This window comes from Xyrauchen texanus, chromosome 1 (assembly GCF_025860055.1).
Source record: "Xyrauchen texanus isolate HMW12.3.18 chromosome 1, RBS_HiC_50CHRs, whole genome shotgun sequence".
Classification (NCBI taxonomy): Eukaryota; Metazoa; Chordata; class Actinopteri; order Cypriniformes; family Catostomidae; genus Xyrauchen; species Xyrauchen texanus.
In genome coordinates, this window is record NC_068276.1 from 60,087,391 (window position 1) to 60,102,787 (window position 15,397).

The 15,397-nt window shown below is 38.6% G+C and overlaps 1 protein-coding gene across 1 annotated transcript; it reads left to right on the forward strand.

Moving 5' to 3' along the window:
• The first annotated feature begins 10,821 nt into the window (after nucleotides 1–10,821).
• LOC127659276 (E3 ubiquitin-protein ligase RNF126-like) lies at nucleotides 10,822–15,008 on the forward strand. The gene is made up of 4 exons (XM_052149054.1): nucleotides 10,822–10,890; nucleotides 11,978–12,102; nucleotides 13,467–13,579; nucleotides 14,150–15,008. The coding sequence occupies exons 2-4, from the start codon at nucleotides 11,985–11,987 to the stop codon at nucleotides 14,174–14,176; spliced, it is 258 nt and encodes an 85-aa protein (XP_052005014.1). The 5' UTR covers nucleotides 10,822–10,890; nucleotides 11,978–11,984; the 3' UTR covers nucleotides 14,177–15,008.
• Nucleotides 15,009–15,397: the final 389 nt, after the last annotated feature.

Consider the following 15,397-nt stretch of genomic DNA (forward strand, 5'->3'; position numbering starts at 1 on the left):
TGTGTTTGTGTGTCTATGTTTTGTTTATTTCTGACTATGAAACCAATAACAATTTAAAGGTCTCAAAATCTCACCCAAAGTACATATAAAAAAATAAAGGCCATTAAAGTATGATTGGAATTTGAAGTTCAAAATAATCAAAATAAGTATAAAGCAGGGCCGTAACCACAATATACACTGATGGGGACAAGTTCCCCCCAATAATCAGATATGGCCACATTGTCCCTCCAATAATTGATATCCTTGTAACAATGCTCAGCAATGTAATTTAAGATGGCTTAAGATTAAGATGAGAGTATGTCATTTATAATTTGTTCTTCATCATATCAGGTGCAAAACAAAGGGTGAATGTGTGTGTATTGTAAAGGAACTGAATGCATGTGTTATCTGGTAAGTTTCTAAAGTTTCTGTGCTATTTTAAAGGAGCTAAAAGGAAAATTATATTTGTGACCTCAACACCCTGTGACCCCCCCACCCCCAAAATGGTTTGGACATGTTCAAGATGGCATTGGTATAAGGTATGAATGACTTCCTTGAGGAGTTGCCAGTCAACTGAACTTCAGTGCCTCTAGTGGTGCCAAACTGAACTGCAAATACAATGACTGTTTTCAAACAGGTTTCCCGAACATTCCTGCAATTTTCCATTGGTTGGACAAACAGATAGTCCCGTCTCAAAAGAAATTGATAAATAAAGAAAATTTCTATTAAGAATTTTTTAATGGTGACATTATTTTCATGACAAACAATCACATTTCCCCCCAAAAAATCGAATTCTTGAAAACATAATGTGACTTTTCTAATTTATTCTGTGCAAAATGGAAACAACAACGTTTTATGAAACCTGTTAAGAACATGTCAGGGTATTATTGCACCCCAAAATCAAATGATCTCAAAGCTCAACCAGAGTGACCATCTGGTACTTGGTCACCTCTTACTAAGGCCCTTCTCCCTCGATTGCTCAGTTTGGCCGGGTGTCTGGTTGTTCCAAACTTCTTCCATTTAAGAATTATGGTGGCCACTGTGCTCTTGGGAACCTTCAGTGCAGCCAAATTTGTTTTGTAGCCTTCCCCAAATCTGTGCCTCGACACAATCTTGTCTCTGAGCTCTGCAGGCAGTTCCTTTGACCTCATGGGTTGGTTTTTGCTCTGATATGCATTTTCAGCTGTGAGACCTTATATAGACAGCTCTGTGCTTTCCAAATAATGTCCAATCAATTGAATTTGCCACAAATTAGATTTGCCTCCAAGTGTAGGAACATCTCAATGATCCAGAGAAATGGGATGCACCTGAGCTAACTTTCAAGCTACATGGCAAAGGGTCTGAATACTTGTGTCAATGTGATATTCTCCCCAATTTGGAACGCCCAATTCCCAATGCACTCTAAGTCCTTGTGTCGGCGTAGTGACTCAATCCGAGAGGCGGATGATGAATCACAGTTGCCTCCGCGTTTGAGACCATCAACCCGTGCATCTCATCAAGTGACTTGTTGAGCGTGTTACCATGGAGACGTAGCGCGTGTGGAGGCTTCACGCTATTCTCCACGGCATCCACACACAACTCGCCACCCCCCACCGAGAGCGAACCACATTATAGCGACCACGAGGAGGTTACCCCATCTACCCTCCCTAGCAACCGGGCCAATTTGGTTGCTTAGGAGACCTGGCTGGAGTCACTCAGCACACCCTGGATTCAAACTTGCGACTTTAGGGGTGATAGTCAGCATCAATACTCGCTGAGATACCCAGACCCCCTAGTTTATTTCTTTTTAAAGCATTTTAGCATAAGGCTGCAACATAACTAAATGTGTGTGTGGGGGGGGTCTGAATACTTCCTGAATGCACTGTATATATGTGTCTGATTATCTTGAAGTATTTTTTTAAGTAAGTTTTGTACTCCACTAGTCACACATGCCATCATGTTATTTGTAGTCATTGACTGTCATGGGGTAAAATATATTAAGGCTAAAATATAGAATTTAGTAGAAACAAATATGCTGTACCCAAAACAGATATTTTACCCAATTTCTACTCAAAATACACTAATAATAGTGCACGTTCAGGTTAACACATTATGATGTAATAAAGAGTTCATTTTAAAGTAAACCAAATCAGATACAATGCACACATGACACAAATATATCAATTCATGAATAATAATAATAATAATAATAATAATATGCCATTGCAATGACGCTAAAGTCTCAAACTGGGGCCTCAATAACCGTGCAAGATCTCTACAATAAACCTAACATACACACACACACACACACACACACACACACACACACACAAACAGACACACTGCCCAAAGTTTAGTGCCGTTACATATGCATCAGCGAGCCCATTCAAATGTGCCATGTGCTCAGTGCTGAAAGCAATAAACGATGTTCAGTCCCAGATGCATTGAAAAATGCTTAGGAGAGTAACTGGATATTTAATGTGCATCTGCACTAATTCAGTGTCAGCCAGTGATCTTACTTTTTAGAGAAATGTCCTCTGGTATGACGAAACAAAAATGTATCTGTTTGGCCATAATGACCATCCTGATGTTTGGAGGAAAAAGGGTGAGGCTTGCAAGCCGAAGAACACCATCCCAACTGTGAAGCATGGGGGTGCAGCATCATGTTGTGGGGGTGCTTTGCTGCAGGAGGGACTGGTGCACTTCACTAAATAGATGACATCATGAGGAAGGACACTTATGTGGATATATTGAAGCAACATCTCAAGACATCAGCCAGGAAGTTAAAGCAAAGTTGTGGCAAAATGGCTTAAGGACAAAGTCAAGGTATTGGAGTGGCCATGGAGTGGTTTGAGAAAGGTGTAGACACACCATCATAAAGGACTTGTAAATGTTTAATTAATTTTGACAAAGATTCCTTCCTTGTTCTCAATGTGTATATTTCACTCTTTCATTTCTCCCCTTCCGCCAAGTCAAGATGGTCCAAGTGAAGTCCTTTTAACAGAATGAAGACGTACAATCACAGCAGATCCCTGCCCCCCAAATCTACACGGGGCAACCCCACCTCCCCCATCTGAAAGAGGGGTAACTTACTCGTCGGAAATCACCCCATATGCCCCTCCCCCTTCGCACTCCTTTTTGTTGTTTTTTGCGCTTGAGCTTCCTAATGCTCTGGTGACCATGTGTGAATCCAATCAAATGAGATTTCACAAACGTCTTCCACAGTCCAAAATCTGGAACTGTGTGTAAATGTTCAAGTGGCCGTGTGTGTGTGTGAGCACATGTCTGGGCACCTTGATCCCAGCTGGAAAACTTTCAGGCCTGAGGAAACTGTGTTGCTATAGAGACACGTCTAAGTAAATATCCATAGCAACAGAGTTGCAAGGTCAAAATCAAAACTTGGGCAGCACTGAGGAAATATGTCAGGCGGAGTAGCACAGTAAGCACGTCTGTTACAAAACCACCAGAGATCTGCCTCGCTGCCACCTGCCTACATAGGGAGCTGCCTTGTAAGGCAGCGTCCTAACTTAAATGAAACATGTACATACAAGTAGTGCTCCTCGTGTGAGGCATAAAGGACAGGAGTCTCAACTTGCAACTGATCCACTACATTAAGCAATTTGGAGTTTGCAGAACAGGGTTGAATGCAGCTGATATGTTAACTCTGAACCTTGTAGTACAATTATACAACAACACAAAATATGAAAATGTTTGAAGTGAAACAATAAGACCCACTCATTTCATTCATTCATTACAATGTTGTTTTACTTCACTGTATTTCATTTATGAATGTGCACTCACAGAAAAATCAGACGAGGAGACTCATGATTTTCTTCCACACAATAGATGAATTAAATCATTATTTCACAAACAGGTTCTATGTGTGTGTGTGTGTGTGTGTGTGTGTGTGTGTGAGTGAGTGAGTGAGTGAGTGAGTGAGTGAGTGAGTGAGATGAGAGAGAGAGAGAGAGAGAGAGAGAGAGAGAGAGAGAGAGAGAGATTTTGCTTCGGTCTAAATTGTGAGGACAGAATTTCCCAAAAGAATAGTAAAACCTCAAATCATCTACATTGGGAAAAGCACCCAATGGTCCACGTGAGATAAATGGCTTAAATTCACACTAAACAATGTTTTAAATAATTTATAAAAATGCAAAAACACTTCTGTGAGAGTTACAATAGGTTTAGAGGAAGGAATAGGAAATATATATATATATATATAAATTTTTTTTTTATTATTTATTTTTTAAATAAATAAATAAATACACGCATTAAAAAAAAAATAATAAAAAAAAATATATATATATATATATTATACACACACACACACCATATTTGTAAGATTTATGCATTTCAAATTAATAACAAAACTCCATCAAATTGAATGGAGTAATATTTAATATATTTAAATGATTACAATGTAATAATTAATAATTTTATTAAAGATTACTCAATTAATTTTGATGGAATTTTGTTATTAATTTGAAATGTGTAAATCTTAAAAATAAGCTAAAAATTTGTTTTGTGTTCAATAATAATTTGACCAGCCAGCACTATGACAGAAAAACACGTGTTTTTGTATTTGTGCCACAAGAGGGCAGCACTGCTTTATCTAGCATATATCGAAGGTATTACAAATGTGTTGTGATCTTGTTCAGAGATAAGCAGCTCGTTTAAGACATTTGGTGAAATTGATGGCACACGTTTTTGGGAAATGAGAATCGTCACATTAAATTCAATAGATTCAAACTGTTTTCTTGAACAGTGTACAAATAAACAAGTCAAAATCACATTGATGAGCCAGTAGAGAAAGGGTAGCAGATGTATAACATAAGGAGGTTGAATATAATCATTTCGGCTGCAGCATTCAGAATGAACTTTGATTTTACTCTCTTAATTCTTTCCACTATTCAGTTCATATATTTGCACATCTTGGTCTATTATAACAGCCCTAGTGATCCAGTAATACTGATGCCTCCATTTGGTATCCTGCCAACAATGACATAAACGTATTATATCATCTTAACTCACTATAGATGCATGACAGCACTGACCAAAAGGACACGGACAAACCATGAAACTCAAATTGAAGCTCCATTAACATCCATATCCAGTATCAGGCAGGATGGTCCTTCAATATGCAGGATGTAGACAAGTGGATTATGGTGGCAACTGAACGCCTATGATGTTCACATAAGAATCACACATCTTATGCCCACATGTTCAAATATTCTCTGGCATCTCCTTTTGCATTCTGTTAAAGGAATAAAGGTTATAAAGGTCATACAGGTTTGGGACAACATGTGGGCCAACTATCCCTTTAATTTACATCCAAGCAGAGCTGGACTGCCAACCTGGCATACCGGACATTTTCCCGGTGGGCCGACACACTCTGGGGCTGATCAGGGGAGGACTGGCCAGCAGGTGAACCGAGCGAACAACTTTTGGGCCAGTTGCCCTGTAAAATCCTGGGCCGATTTCTCTTCCCAGTCCAGCCCCGCCTCCAAGAGGCACATTTGGAATATCTATGCTTCCTTCTACCCATCAGGGTGTTGGGATCGGCTCAACTTAATGCTTGCCATATACATTTGGAGTGCCAGATGTCCTACAGATTCCTGGCATGCATTGGCAGCTAAAACTGACAGCACTTCATGAACCTGTATCTAACATGCGAATGTGCATGTGTGCGCACGTGTGTGTGTGTGTGTGTGTGTGTGTGTGTGCAAGTGTGCATGTGTGCGCACGTGTGTGTGTGTGTGTGTGTGTGTGTGTGTGTGTGTGTGTGTGTGTGTGTGTGTGTGTGTGTGCAAGTGTGCATGTGTGTGCACGTGTGTGTTTGCGCACGTGTGGGTGAGTGTGTATGTGTGTGCACGTGTATGGAACGCCAGGCAGGTCAAATATACGCGAATTTTAACACGTAGACAACGCGTAGACAACACGTCAACAACACGTTGTTTGCACGTTGTCAACGTGTTGTCTACGCGTTGTCTACGTGTTAACTTTTCACGCGTTGTTTACGTGTTGTTAACGTGTTGTTTACGTGTTGTTAACGCGTCGACAACGTGTTGTTAACGCGTTGACAACGCGTTAACAACACGTAAACAACGTGTCGATTTCATGTGATTCTGAGCCATTTGGCCACTTGTCCAGTTTGAAGGGGTGAGTGTTGCACATTTCCATTGGCTGCTGAGTAGTAGGGTTAAACCATTTCTGTAAGCCTGGGGGGTTTGCCTGCCACTATTTAACATACTAAGGATCCTCTAATTTCTTGGTCCTTTTCTTCCTTTTGTGTGTAGCCTCTACAAATGTAATATTTGGATTGCAGTTTTAGGACTTAAAATAAATTATTATTATTATTTTCATCAAGATAAATTGCCACTTTTGCTCCTTTACTGCCTATTTTGTTAAACAAACACATTAGAGGGAATTCATGCTTTTTACACCATTCAGCAACTTTAGTTTTTTATCTTAAAAATCATTAACAGTTGTGCGGGGAAAAACTAACAGCAGTGGTACTCATTTAATGTTGGTGTAGGATACAGACCATTGTAATAAATACTGTATATGTCTTTTGAAAACAACATGAACCTTTTTCAGCATTTTAATTTAATGTAGGGCTTTGACCAGCAGAGTGCACAATGTGACTAATTATGGGGCTTGTTAAAACCTAAACGGACCTCTTTTTGTTTAGACCAGGGGTGACCAACCCTGGTCCTGGAGAGCTACCTTCCTGCAGAGTTTATATCCAACCCTAATCAAACACACCTGAACCAGTTTATCAAGGTCTTTAGGATTACTTGAAAATGACAGGCAGGTGTGTTGGAGCTAAACTCAGCAGGAAGGTAGCTTTCCAGGAGCAGGGTTGGTCTCCCTGGTTTAGATATTAAGCACTCAGACATATGTACACAGGTGATATTACCCATTTTGATGAAATGTACAGCCTTCCAAAGACTGTCAGGATTAGAATGAAAGTTTGTAATTAGGTCAGATAGTAACTGATTTGACTTTCCTGACAGCAGATGTACACTACTGTGCCAAACTCCTAGGTCATCCTTAAAATTCTTATTAAAGCCTAAAACCTTATTAAAGCCAGTTTATTATTCCCATATTTTAGTGGAGCTAAAATATTCTGTTTAGAACCTGCCTTAATGTTAGCCCTGCACCAGCTTGTTGCATAAGTTAGGACCTCTTCTATAGACAAAGAGGGAAGATCATTAAAATGCTGGGTATGCTAATGCTTATGCCGGATCAGAGGCCAAAATAGGCCAGTGTTTAAGAATAGTGTTCTGACAGAGTAATTTTTACCCTATTTGACACTTTTTTGTAAAAGATCAAACTAGAATTTAAATGCACCTTGGTAAGCCTCATCAACACACTGTAAAGAGGAGGCTCTGTCCCAAAAGCTTTATTTTTCATTGCAGCAGCTTTATCAATTAGTTCCTCATTAGAATGACATCTGAGCTCTTGGGTAAACCATATTCCAGAGCTCGATGAGCACTGCTGGCTAGGCAGATTGTAGTGTTATCTGTTTATGCCACTGCATAATTCGATTCACATATCCAAAAAAGACAAACGTTTATGATCATATTCAACTGAGAACGTAAGGTCAGGAGGTGTCTGTTAGTGTTAAAAACATAACTGTGTAAAATAGTTATTCTATGAAACGGCTGCCATTTGTGTCCATAGCGTTTGATGAGATGCATAAGGCACAAAAAATGTCCCAAAGTGTGTTTCCAAAGCTTAAAATTATTAAATGATGTGTTCTTGTTAACATGATATATGATAAAATACTATTCTTAAAGAGTAACATACTATTTTTAATCATTTTTCATTCGTACATGTCCAATTTCACATGTCCGTGTTGACCAACATGACATTTGCATCTAAAATATCACCAAATAAGTTATACATTTTTTTCAAACATTTATTATTTTCAGGATTTTATGTGTGTCCCTGTATATATAAGATATATTCAAAATAAATCGTATTTTTGGGTAAATATTTTATGATTTGTGTCCGTCCCTCAGTTTGACTTACCACCTGTCACACTAATTTGTTTTATCTATAAATAATGTACTGTTGCTTTAAATGACATCACAAAGTGGAAATTACATAATTTGAGCCTTATAGCCACCATGAACAAAAGCAGGCAAGTACTGACATTCTTTTACTTTGTTTATTTGTTGCTTTTTCATGTTAGGCAGGGTCCCTCAAGCTCAAACCAACCACCCCGTCATGCAAAATAGATAGGGAAAACTGTTTTTTATTACATTTTTTACATTATTAATGCAAAAGAAAATTATAATATTTCAGATTGAATGCATTTATTCTATGTGAGGAATTTGACCACATGTGAGATCTGCAGCCATTTTGGGATGAAATGTACCACCCCATCACATGTTTTATTGTGACGTGGTGGTAAGGGATGTGATGGGGTGGTTCTGCTTCCTGTCTTGGTTCACTCACTCACTTACTATCACTTACTATCTCTTTCAGTCACTCATCACTCACTCACTCACTCTCTCACTATATCTTTCAGTCAGTCAGTCAGTCAGTCACTCATCACTCACTATATCTTTCAGTCAGTCACTCACTCACTCACTCACTCACTATATCTTTCAGTCAGTCAGTCACTCACTCACTCACTCACTCACTCTCTCACTATATCTTTCAGTCAGTCAGTCAGTCACTCACTCACTCACTCTCTCACTCACTCACTATATCTTTCAGTCACTCAGTCACTCACTCACTCACTATATCTTTCAGTCAGTCAGTCAGTCACTTACTCACTCACTCACTCACTCACTCACTCATCCTCACTCATCACTCACTCACTATATCTTTCAGTCAGTCACTCACTCACTCACTCACTCACTATATATCTTTCAGTCACTCACTCACTCACTCACTCACTCACTATATCTTTCAGTCACTCTCTCACTCACTCACTCTCTCACTATCTCTTTCACTGACTCATCATTTATATTTTTTATTTATTGTACAACTTCCTTTTATACAGTTGAATGCAAAAAGTATTGTGATGTATATGAACAAAGTCTAGAAAATGTTCTTCATTATTACAAGGAATAAATTGTTCAAAAATTGTTTGTTCATAATTTTTTTGTAAAATGTTCAAAATATCATTGGTTCTAAAGTTTGCATCCCCATTTCTGAATGTAATAGCAATGTTCTCTAATAATATCTTTGTATCTTTATCCATCCAACCTCTTTGGGTACTCTTTGAGCAGCTTTTTTTGTAGTTTAGAGGGATGTGTGGATGCGACTCTCACATTCACCATTATGATGCTCTTTTCAGGTATTCAGAGCATGACCAACGTTTTCCATTACATCTCCAATTTTAATGTTTCCCATCCCCCAGTTTTATAAAGGTTAAAACCAGCAGTTCATATAGAGAAACACATTGTCCATACCACCCTGTAACAGTGAACCACCCCGCCACATCAGTTACCGCCCCGTCACAGGGGCATTTTGTTAAAATTTTATGGAAAGGAAATGAAATGTTACAGAAATGAATGTTGAATGATGTTCTTGTTGTGTGGACTAATCAGATAAATGTAACTTTATTTGTATTTTTTAAGTGAATTTGTTTTTCAGTACAAACAATGAGGCCATTGAAGTGTCAAATTCATATTTTAAGATTAAAAATCTAAGAATACATTTTTTTTATTAAATTACAGACTTTCTATTGATGGTTTCCAAAAAGGACATTTTACTATTAGGAAAACATTAGATTTTAAAAATCTATTTCTTGTATTACTACTCTAACGGGGTGGTACAAGAAAGGCTCCCTTGCCTGAATAAAAAGGATAATATTAATAAGGATTTTGTGCCTGAGGTGGAAAAATATTTGTTTTTTGGAGGATTAACATATCTTTCAACTTGTAGGTTTAAAAAAAAATTTGTTCTTCATGAAAAATTAGTGGAAATGGCACCCGTTTGGTAAAAACAAAAACATATAAATTATCATATTCCAGTGCAAAAGTAGAACCCATTAATGTTCCTTTACATTGTAGGAAGAAAACTTAAATGAAGGAGAAGTAGTTCAGTTTAAGGACCAAATCAGCTCACAAATAAAGGTACAGGGTTGTAGTGCTTCCTCAGTGCAGTCTTAAATAATACTCAAGAGCCTCAAGACCTCTTACAAGGAAGATATTTGTGTAGAGGCTTTCCACATCTAAGGTGGCCAGAATAACATCATTGGGTAACTTTTTTAATGTTGATATCTTGTTGAATAAATCAATCTTTAATATATGATGGAAGCCTCTGAACAGATGGTTTAAGAAAATGATCAAAATAGTTAATTAATAGATAATGTCTCTAGTAGACAATCATTGATGGCTACAATAGGCTGGCCTTTGGGTTTAACCAACCAAGTAGAGCAACTGTTGCAGGCAGCATGATATAATTGTTAAACTGTGGCCTATCACTCATTGCCTAGATTATATCTGCTCATATTTGGCTGCTTCAACTCAGTTTTGATTATACTGAATTCTCAGTAAATTATTATAATTACACAATTTGTGATTATGTCTTACATTTAACTAACTGTGCATCAGGACACTTATTATAAATTAGGTAGCCTATATTCCAATTATTTTTAACTACCTAAAATCAGTGCATATAACCTTAAACATTTGGAGCTTCTGGTTTCTAGTGTTGTAATACAAGTGCAAGTGTTACAGGCTGCTTAATTGCTTGTTAAGCTGCAGCCAATCACAACACTGCCTCCCTCCTCCACTCATTTGCAGCCTCTTTGATCTGTGCGTGAGACCTGCGCGGCTTGCTTCAGTCCGGTTGTTTGGATGCGGACGGTGCAGTATGCTGAATCGCGAAGATTACGTGAGTAACAGATATAATTGAACGAATTCAGAACAGACAGGAGCAGCCGAGTTCTTCTGAGAGTCTTGTAGAAAGGTGAGTACTTTGAATTAGCTGGGAAATATCTGTAAAGGACCCCAATTCACCGTGTTTCAAAATGTTTAACGTGAAGTTTGCGTTCCTCATGCAACTTTATTAATGTTATTGGAGTCTCCTCTTAACCATAATAAACATTTGACGGAGTAATTTAAGTAAAGTAATGTAATGTTAAAGTGGTGTTAATAATATATTCTGCGTCTCGGTGAATTTCATTGGGGTTGAAGTGTGTGTTGTAGTGTTTGCCAACATTAGCCTAACTACGTAGCAAGCTAACTTAGCAAAAATGCAATGCGTGGAAATGGCACCTTTTGATAGAAACATTACTGCAGTTAAAGGTTTTAATAAATGGAGGACTGCACTAACGCCGAATGTTTCAGCAGCTCAGTTTAAAATATTTATTGATGGCAGTGGAATTATGGTCTGTCAGTAACGTTATCTAACTTTCATCCTGCCTTCGAGTAACATGTCATATTATTGATTGTTTAATCTTTGAATGTAGCATTCTTTGTCAAGTGAACGCAAGATCTCTGTATAAGACATGACACCTTGTTGACATCACCATTTCCATGCTTTGGGAAAGGATCGCCCCCCTGGCCAGGCCCCCAACTGTGAACAGGTCGGTGTGACTGTAGCTGTATGGTGGTCATTCTGTCGTTTGTCACCCATCAGTTGTAGTAGATCTATTTGGTCTATTTGGTCAAATTTGTGTGTTGCAATCATGTTTAGATGTCAGTTGACTGGTTTAGTTATCCTTTGTCAGGCAGCCATTTGTGGGGCAAGGAGCTGGATTTTCCATATACATCAGATTTATGAGATGCTTTACATGGCTTTTGTATTCAGCCAAAATTCTGCCTCACTGCATACAAGCGCCATCTAAGTTTAACATAGTACATCTTATGATTAAAGCAGCCGAGGATGTCCTAAAATGACCACTTTGCGTGTATAATATTTAATAGGCCTATTTTAACATCAACTAACCACTTGCCATTAGTTATGGATATGTTATGTATGTTTTTCTGGACATTGTCTATATAGGCTTTTGGCTTTGCATTTCCCGGTCTCACATTTTCTGTCACTTTTTCAGGCTGAGGATGTTCAGACAAAATACTCCCATTAGAGGACCAAAGCGACGGGGGCAAACAAGACTTGCAACTTTCAGAGTTGGTCTCTTCCTCCATCCTGCTATGGAAACATTCCACCCACATAAAGGTATGTTTAATTACGTATGCATTGTAGTGTTTCGCTGTGGCACATAGATGGGAACCACAAGCTCATCAGGTATATGCAGATGATAAATTAGTTCCAGTGCGACTAAACACTCAACTAACAGAATAATTAACAGGGCTCTACGGTGCAAGCATTTCATTCACTTTTATGAGTGAATATTCTGCATGCAAATATGAATTTGTTTTTGCCGTACAGGTGTGCATGACTTGTGGATCTGATTAAGTATGATGACATCAGTATAAACAAGCACAGATCCTGAACAGATGCATGTTGTTGGGACACAAGTTAATATTAAGGTTTTTTGTAAAGTTTTTCCTAGTCTATTGAACTGTCAACAGGTTTTTATAAATTGAGGTGTCCTTTTGTTATGTTACTTAATTCCGAGATGTTTTCTGTGTGTCTGTTTTGTATTATAATATTTGATGCACTGACGTTACATTAGTGTTTCCCATACATTGATTTATTTGTGGCGGTCCGCCACAATATCGTGTGTTGCGCGCAGTGCATATATTCGCTCAGCACCTCTATGGAACGCTCGCTAACCCCCCCCCCCCCCATCTCACACAAACACATTGACAACTGACCCGTCTGTAAACGGCCCCTCTTTGTGCAGTCTGAATCAAAACATGATCATGCACTGGAGGAAGGATTTTTGCCGGCTTTTCCGCGCAGAGAAGATTAGTGAATCACTCCGAAGTTGAATGGTTAACGTTAGTATCATGAACACCGCTGCGCAAATCTGTTCAACACAATGCTGTCAATTTCTGAGACCCACTTTCAATTAAATTAGTAAGCATGTACGGAGCCTAGTTAATAAGGATAGATATGTTAAGAATAGCCTACAGCTGGGTGGCCGAGGTTAGCACTATGTACATAGCTACTAGTCAATATCAATTGCCACCTACCCCCGGGCCGTGCGCCACAGTTAGCCATTTTGTTTAAAACACTGCATTACGTACAAAATTGCACATATGTGTAATGAATGTTACCGTGCTCACACGGTGTGCGAGTGAAAATCATTAGTTGCTTTTATATACAGTCTGTTTGTTGCACTTGATAATGATAACCCTGTGAAATTTTTGTAGAGGCAGTCATAATTCAGGAGCAGCGACGTGCCGAATAGGGGAACACTGGTTTATGTGCACACCACCAACTGTCTGGCGCTGCACTTCCAAGTTCTGCCTCTTTTGTTCTGTCGACATTAAGTTACCAATTAACATTTAGGGAATCCATTCGGAATCCTCCACTTCCGCATCGCAATGCATCAAAGTATTGATTTATTTACTTATTTCCCCCACCCCTTCTAACCACAGTGGTATTGATAAACATTTATTTTTCTCCTGTAGACTGCTGTATGGAATGTCCAGTGCATAGAGAGAACTTCGCAGTGGGAGAGCCAGTCAGACAGCTACCCTGTAACCACTTTCATTCAGAATGTATTGTACCATGGCTGGAAATGGTGAGTCGTCATAACAAAGAGAGTTGTGCTTTTGTAAAATAAACAAACAAAACAGATCCTTAATGACATTTAGTACTTTATATGATATTCACACTGCTCAATTCAGGTATTAGGACCTAAAGGAATTTAGAACATGCTTTGGCTACCTGGTAGAAACATTTATATGGGGTCGACTCAAACATTTCCTATTGTTTATTGTAATGAAGGAACAGAGTGTTGCCCAGTGCAAATATGTGGCTAATTAATGTGTTAATAGTTTGGAGAGGAATGGAGGTTAATGGCACAGAACAATAAGCTCTTATATAGAATTTTGCCAGCTTTACCTTTAGAATTGCCTTAAAGGAATGTCAAATTACAATCAACTATACATTATTAGATGCTAAATTAATCACCAATGCTGAAGTTGCCCTACTATACCAGTCATTTAACATTAGCAGTGGAGGATTTTGCTGAGGTATATTTGACTTGCCAGACAATGGTCAAAGAACAGCATGAGCATTGTGTGAAATAGGACTAAAATAAAACTGCCCAAATCTAATGTAAACTATATTCTGTTCTATGGCCACACAGCATGTCCAGTGTGCAGGAAGAGTTTAAACGGAGAAGACGGCAGCAGCCAGACCCCATCAGAATATCTGCCCTCTCCATGGATGCCGCAAACAGGAGAGATTGTCCTTCTGAGACACCAGTCATCCCTCGGTTCTCCTCGCCTACATCAAACACGCCGAGAAGACAAAGCGCTTGTCACGTTCTCTTTGCTATCTGTTGCAGTCATAATCATCTCAGTCTGATATTCCTTTGTATTTCTTTGTATTTGTTTAATTTATTTAATGCCTTTCTGCACCATGTAAACTGTTACCAATACAGGCTTCCTAACAGTCGGTTGAGTTCAAGCCCATGTCTTCACCTCTCAAGCAACTCCATCTTTCTTGACATGCACTGCGGCAATATGCTATTATGGGGAAATGCCAGACTTTATATCATACCATGTCCTCTTTACACATCAGCAAATTTGCTAATCCTGCAACTTGAGCACTACATTTACATTTATGCATTTGGCAGACGCTTTTGTCCAAAGCGACTTAGAGTGCACTTATTACAGGGACAATCCCCCAGAGCAACCTGGAGTTAAGTGCCTTACTCAAGGACACAATGGTGGTGACTGGGGCTCGAACCAGTGATCTTCTGATTACCAGTTTACCAGTTATGTGGTGTAGACCGAACAATATGAACACAATATTGCCCTGAAATAAATGATATGTTTGTGAAGGATATAATATATTTTTGAGATTTTGTCAGGAAGATCTTGATTGATCTCTGGTTACTTATTCTGGTGGTGTTTTATTGGATTGCATTATAAAACCATGGGCCAATGACTGGGTGATGGGCAATCGATGGGGTATCTTTAAAATGTTATGTTTGTGAAATAAAAAAAAACCTTTCTCATGATTGTCTAGCTCTGTGGGTGTTTTTGATGGAGTCAGATGCAGATTGTAACCTTTTCTGTCTATGAAATGAAGTAGGCATCTTCAGCAGTATTCACACTGTGCTTGCTTGATATATAAATTAAGACTTGTCATCTTAAATGTGTTAACAGTGTTTCCCACCCAAAGCACCTGGTTAAATCATGTCATGACATTGTCATTATTTTACCATTTCATCGGGATATAAGGTTATGCCCCCCTCCATGGGTCATAACCTACATTCTATAAAAATGTTCAAAGATTAAAGTTACATGTTTTCCAAATACATATTTATTACAATGGACTGTATCCTAAACCAACATTTAATGAGTACCACTGTTGTAACTTTGCAGCC

Bases quoted from the DNA above. Each gene is read 5' to 3' on its own strand.
- LOC127659276 (XM_052149054.1), top strand. From the start codon at position 11,985: ATGTTCAGACAAAATACTCCCATTAGAGGACCAAAGCGACGGGGGCAA. The intron at 12,103-13,466 runs GTATGTTTAATT...TTTCTCCTGTAG, and splicing joins AACATTCCACCCACATAAAG to ACTGCTGTATGGAATGTCCA. The intron at 13,580-14,149 runs GTGAGTCGTCAT...ATGGCCACACAG, and splicing joins TTGTACCATGGCTGGAAATG to CATGTCCAGTGTGCAGGAAG.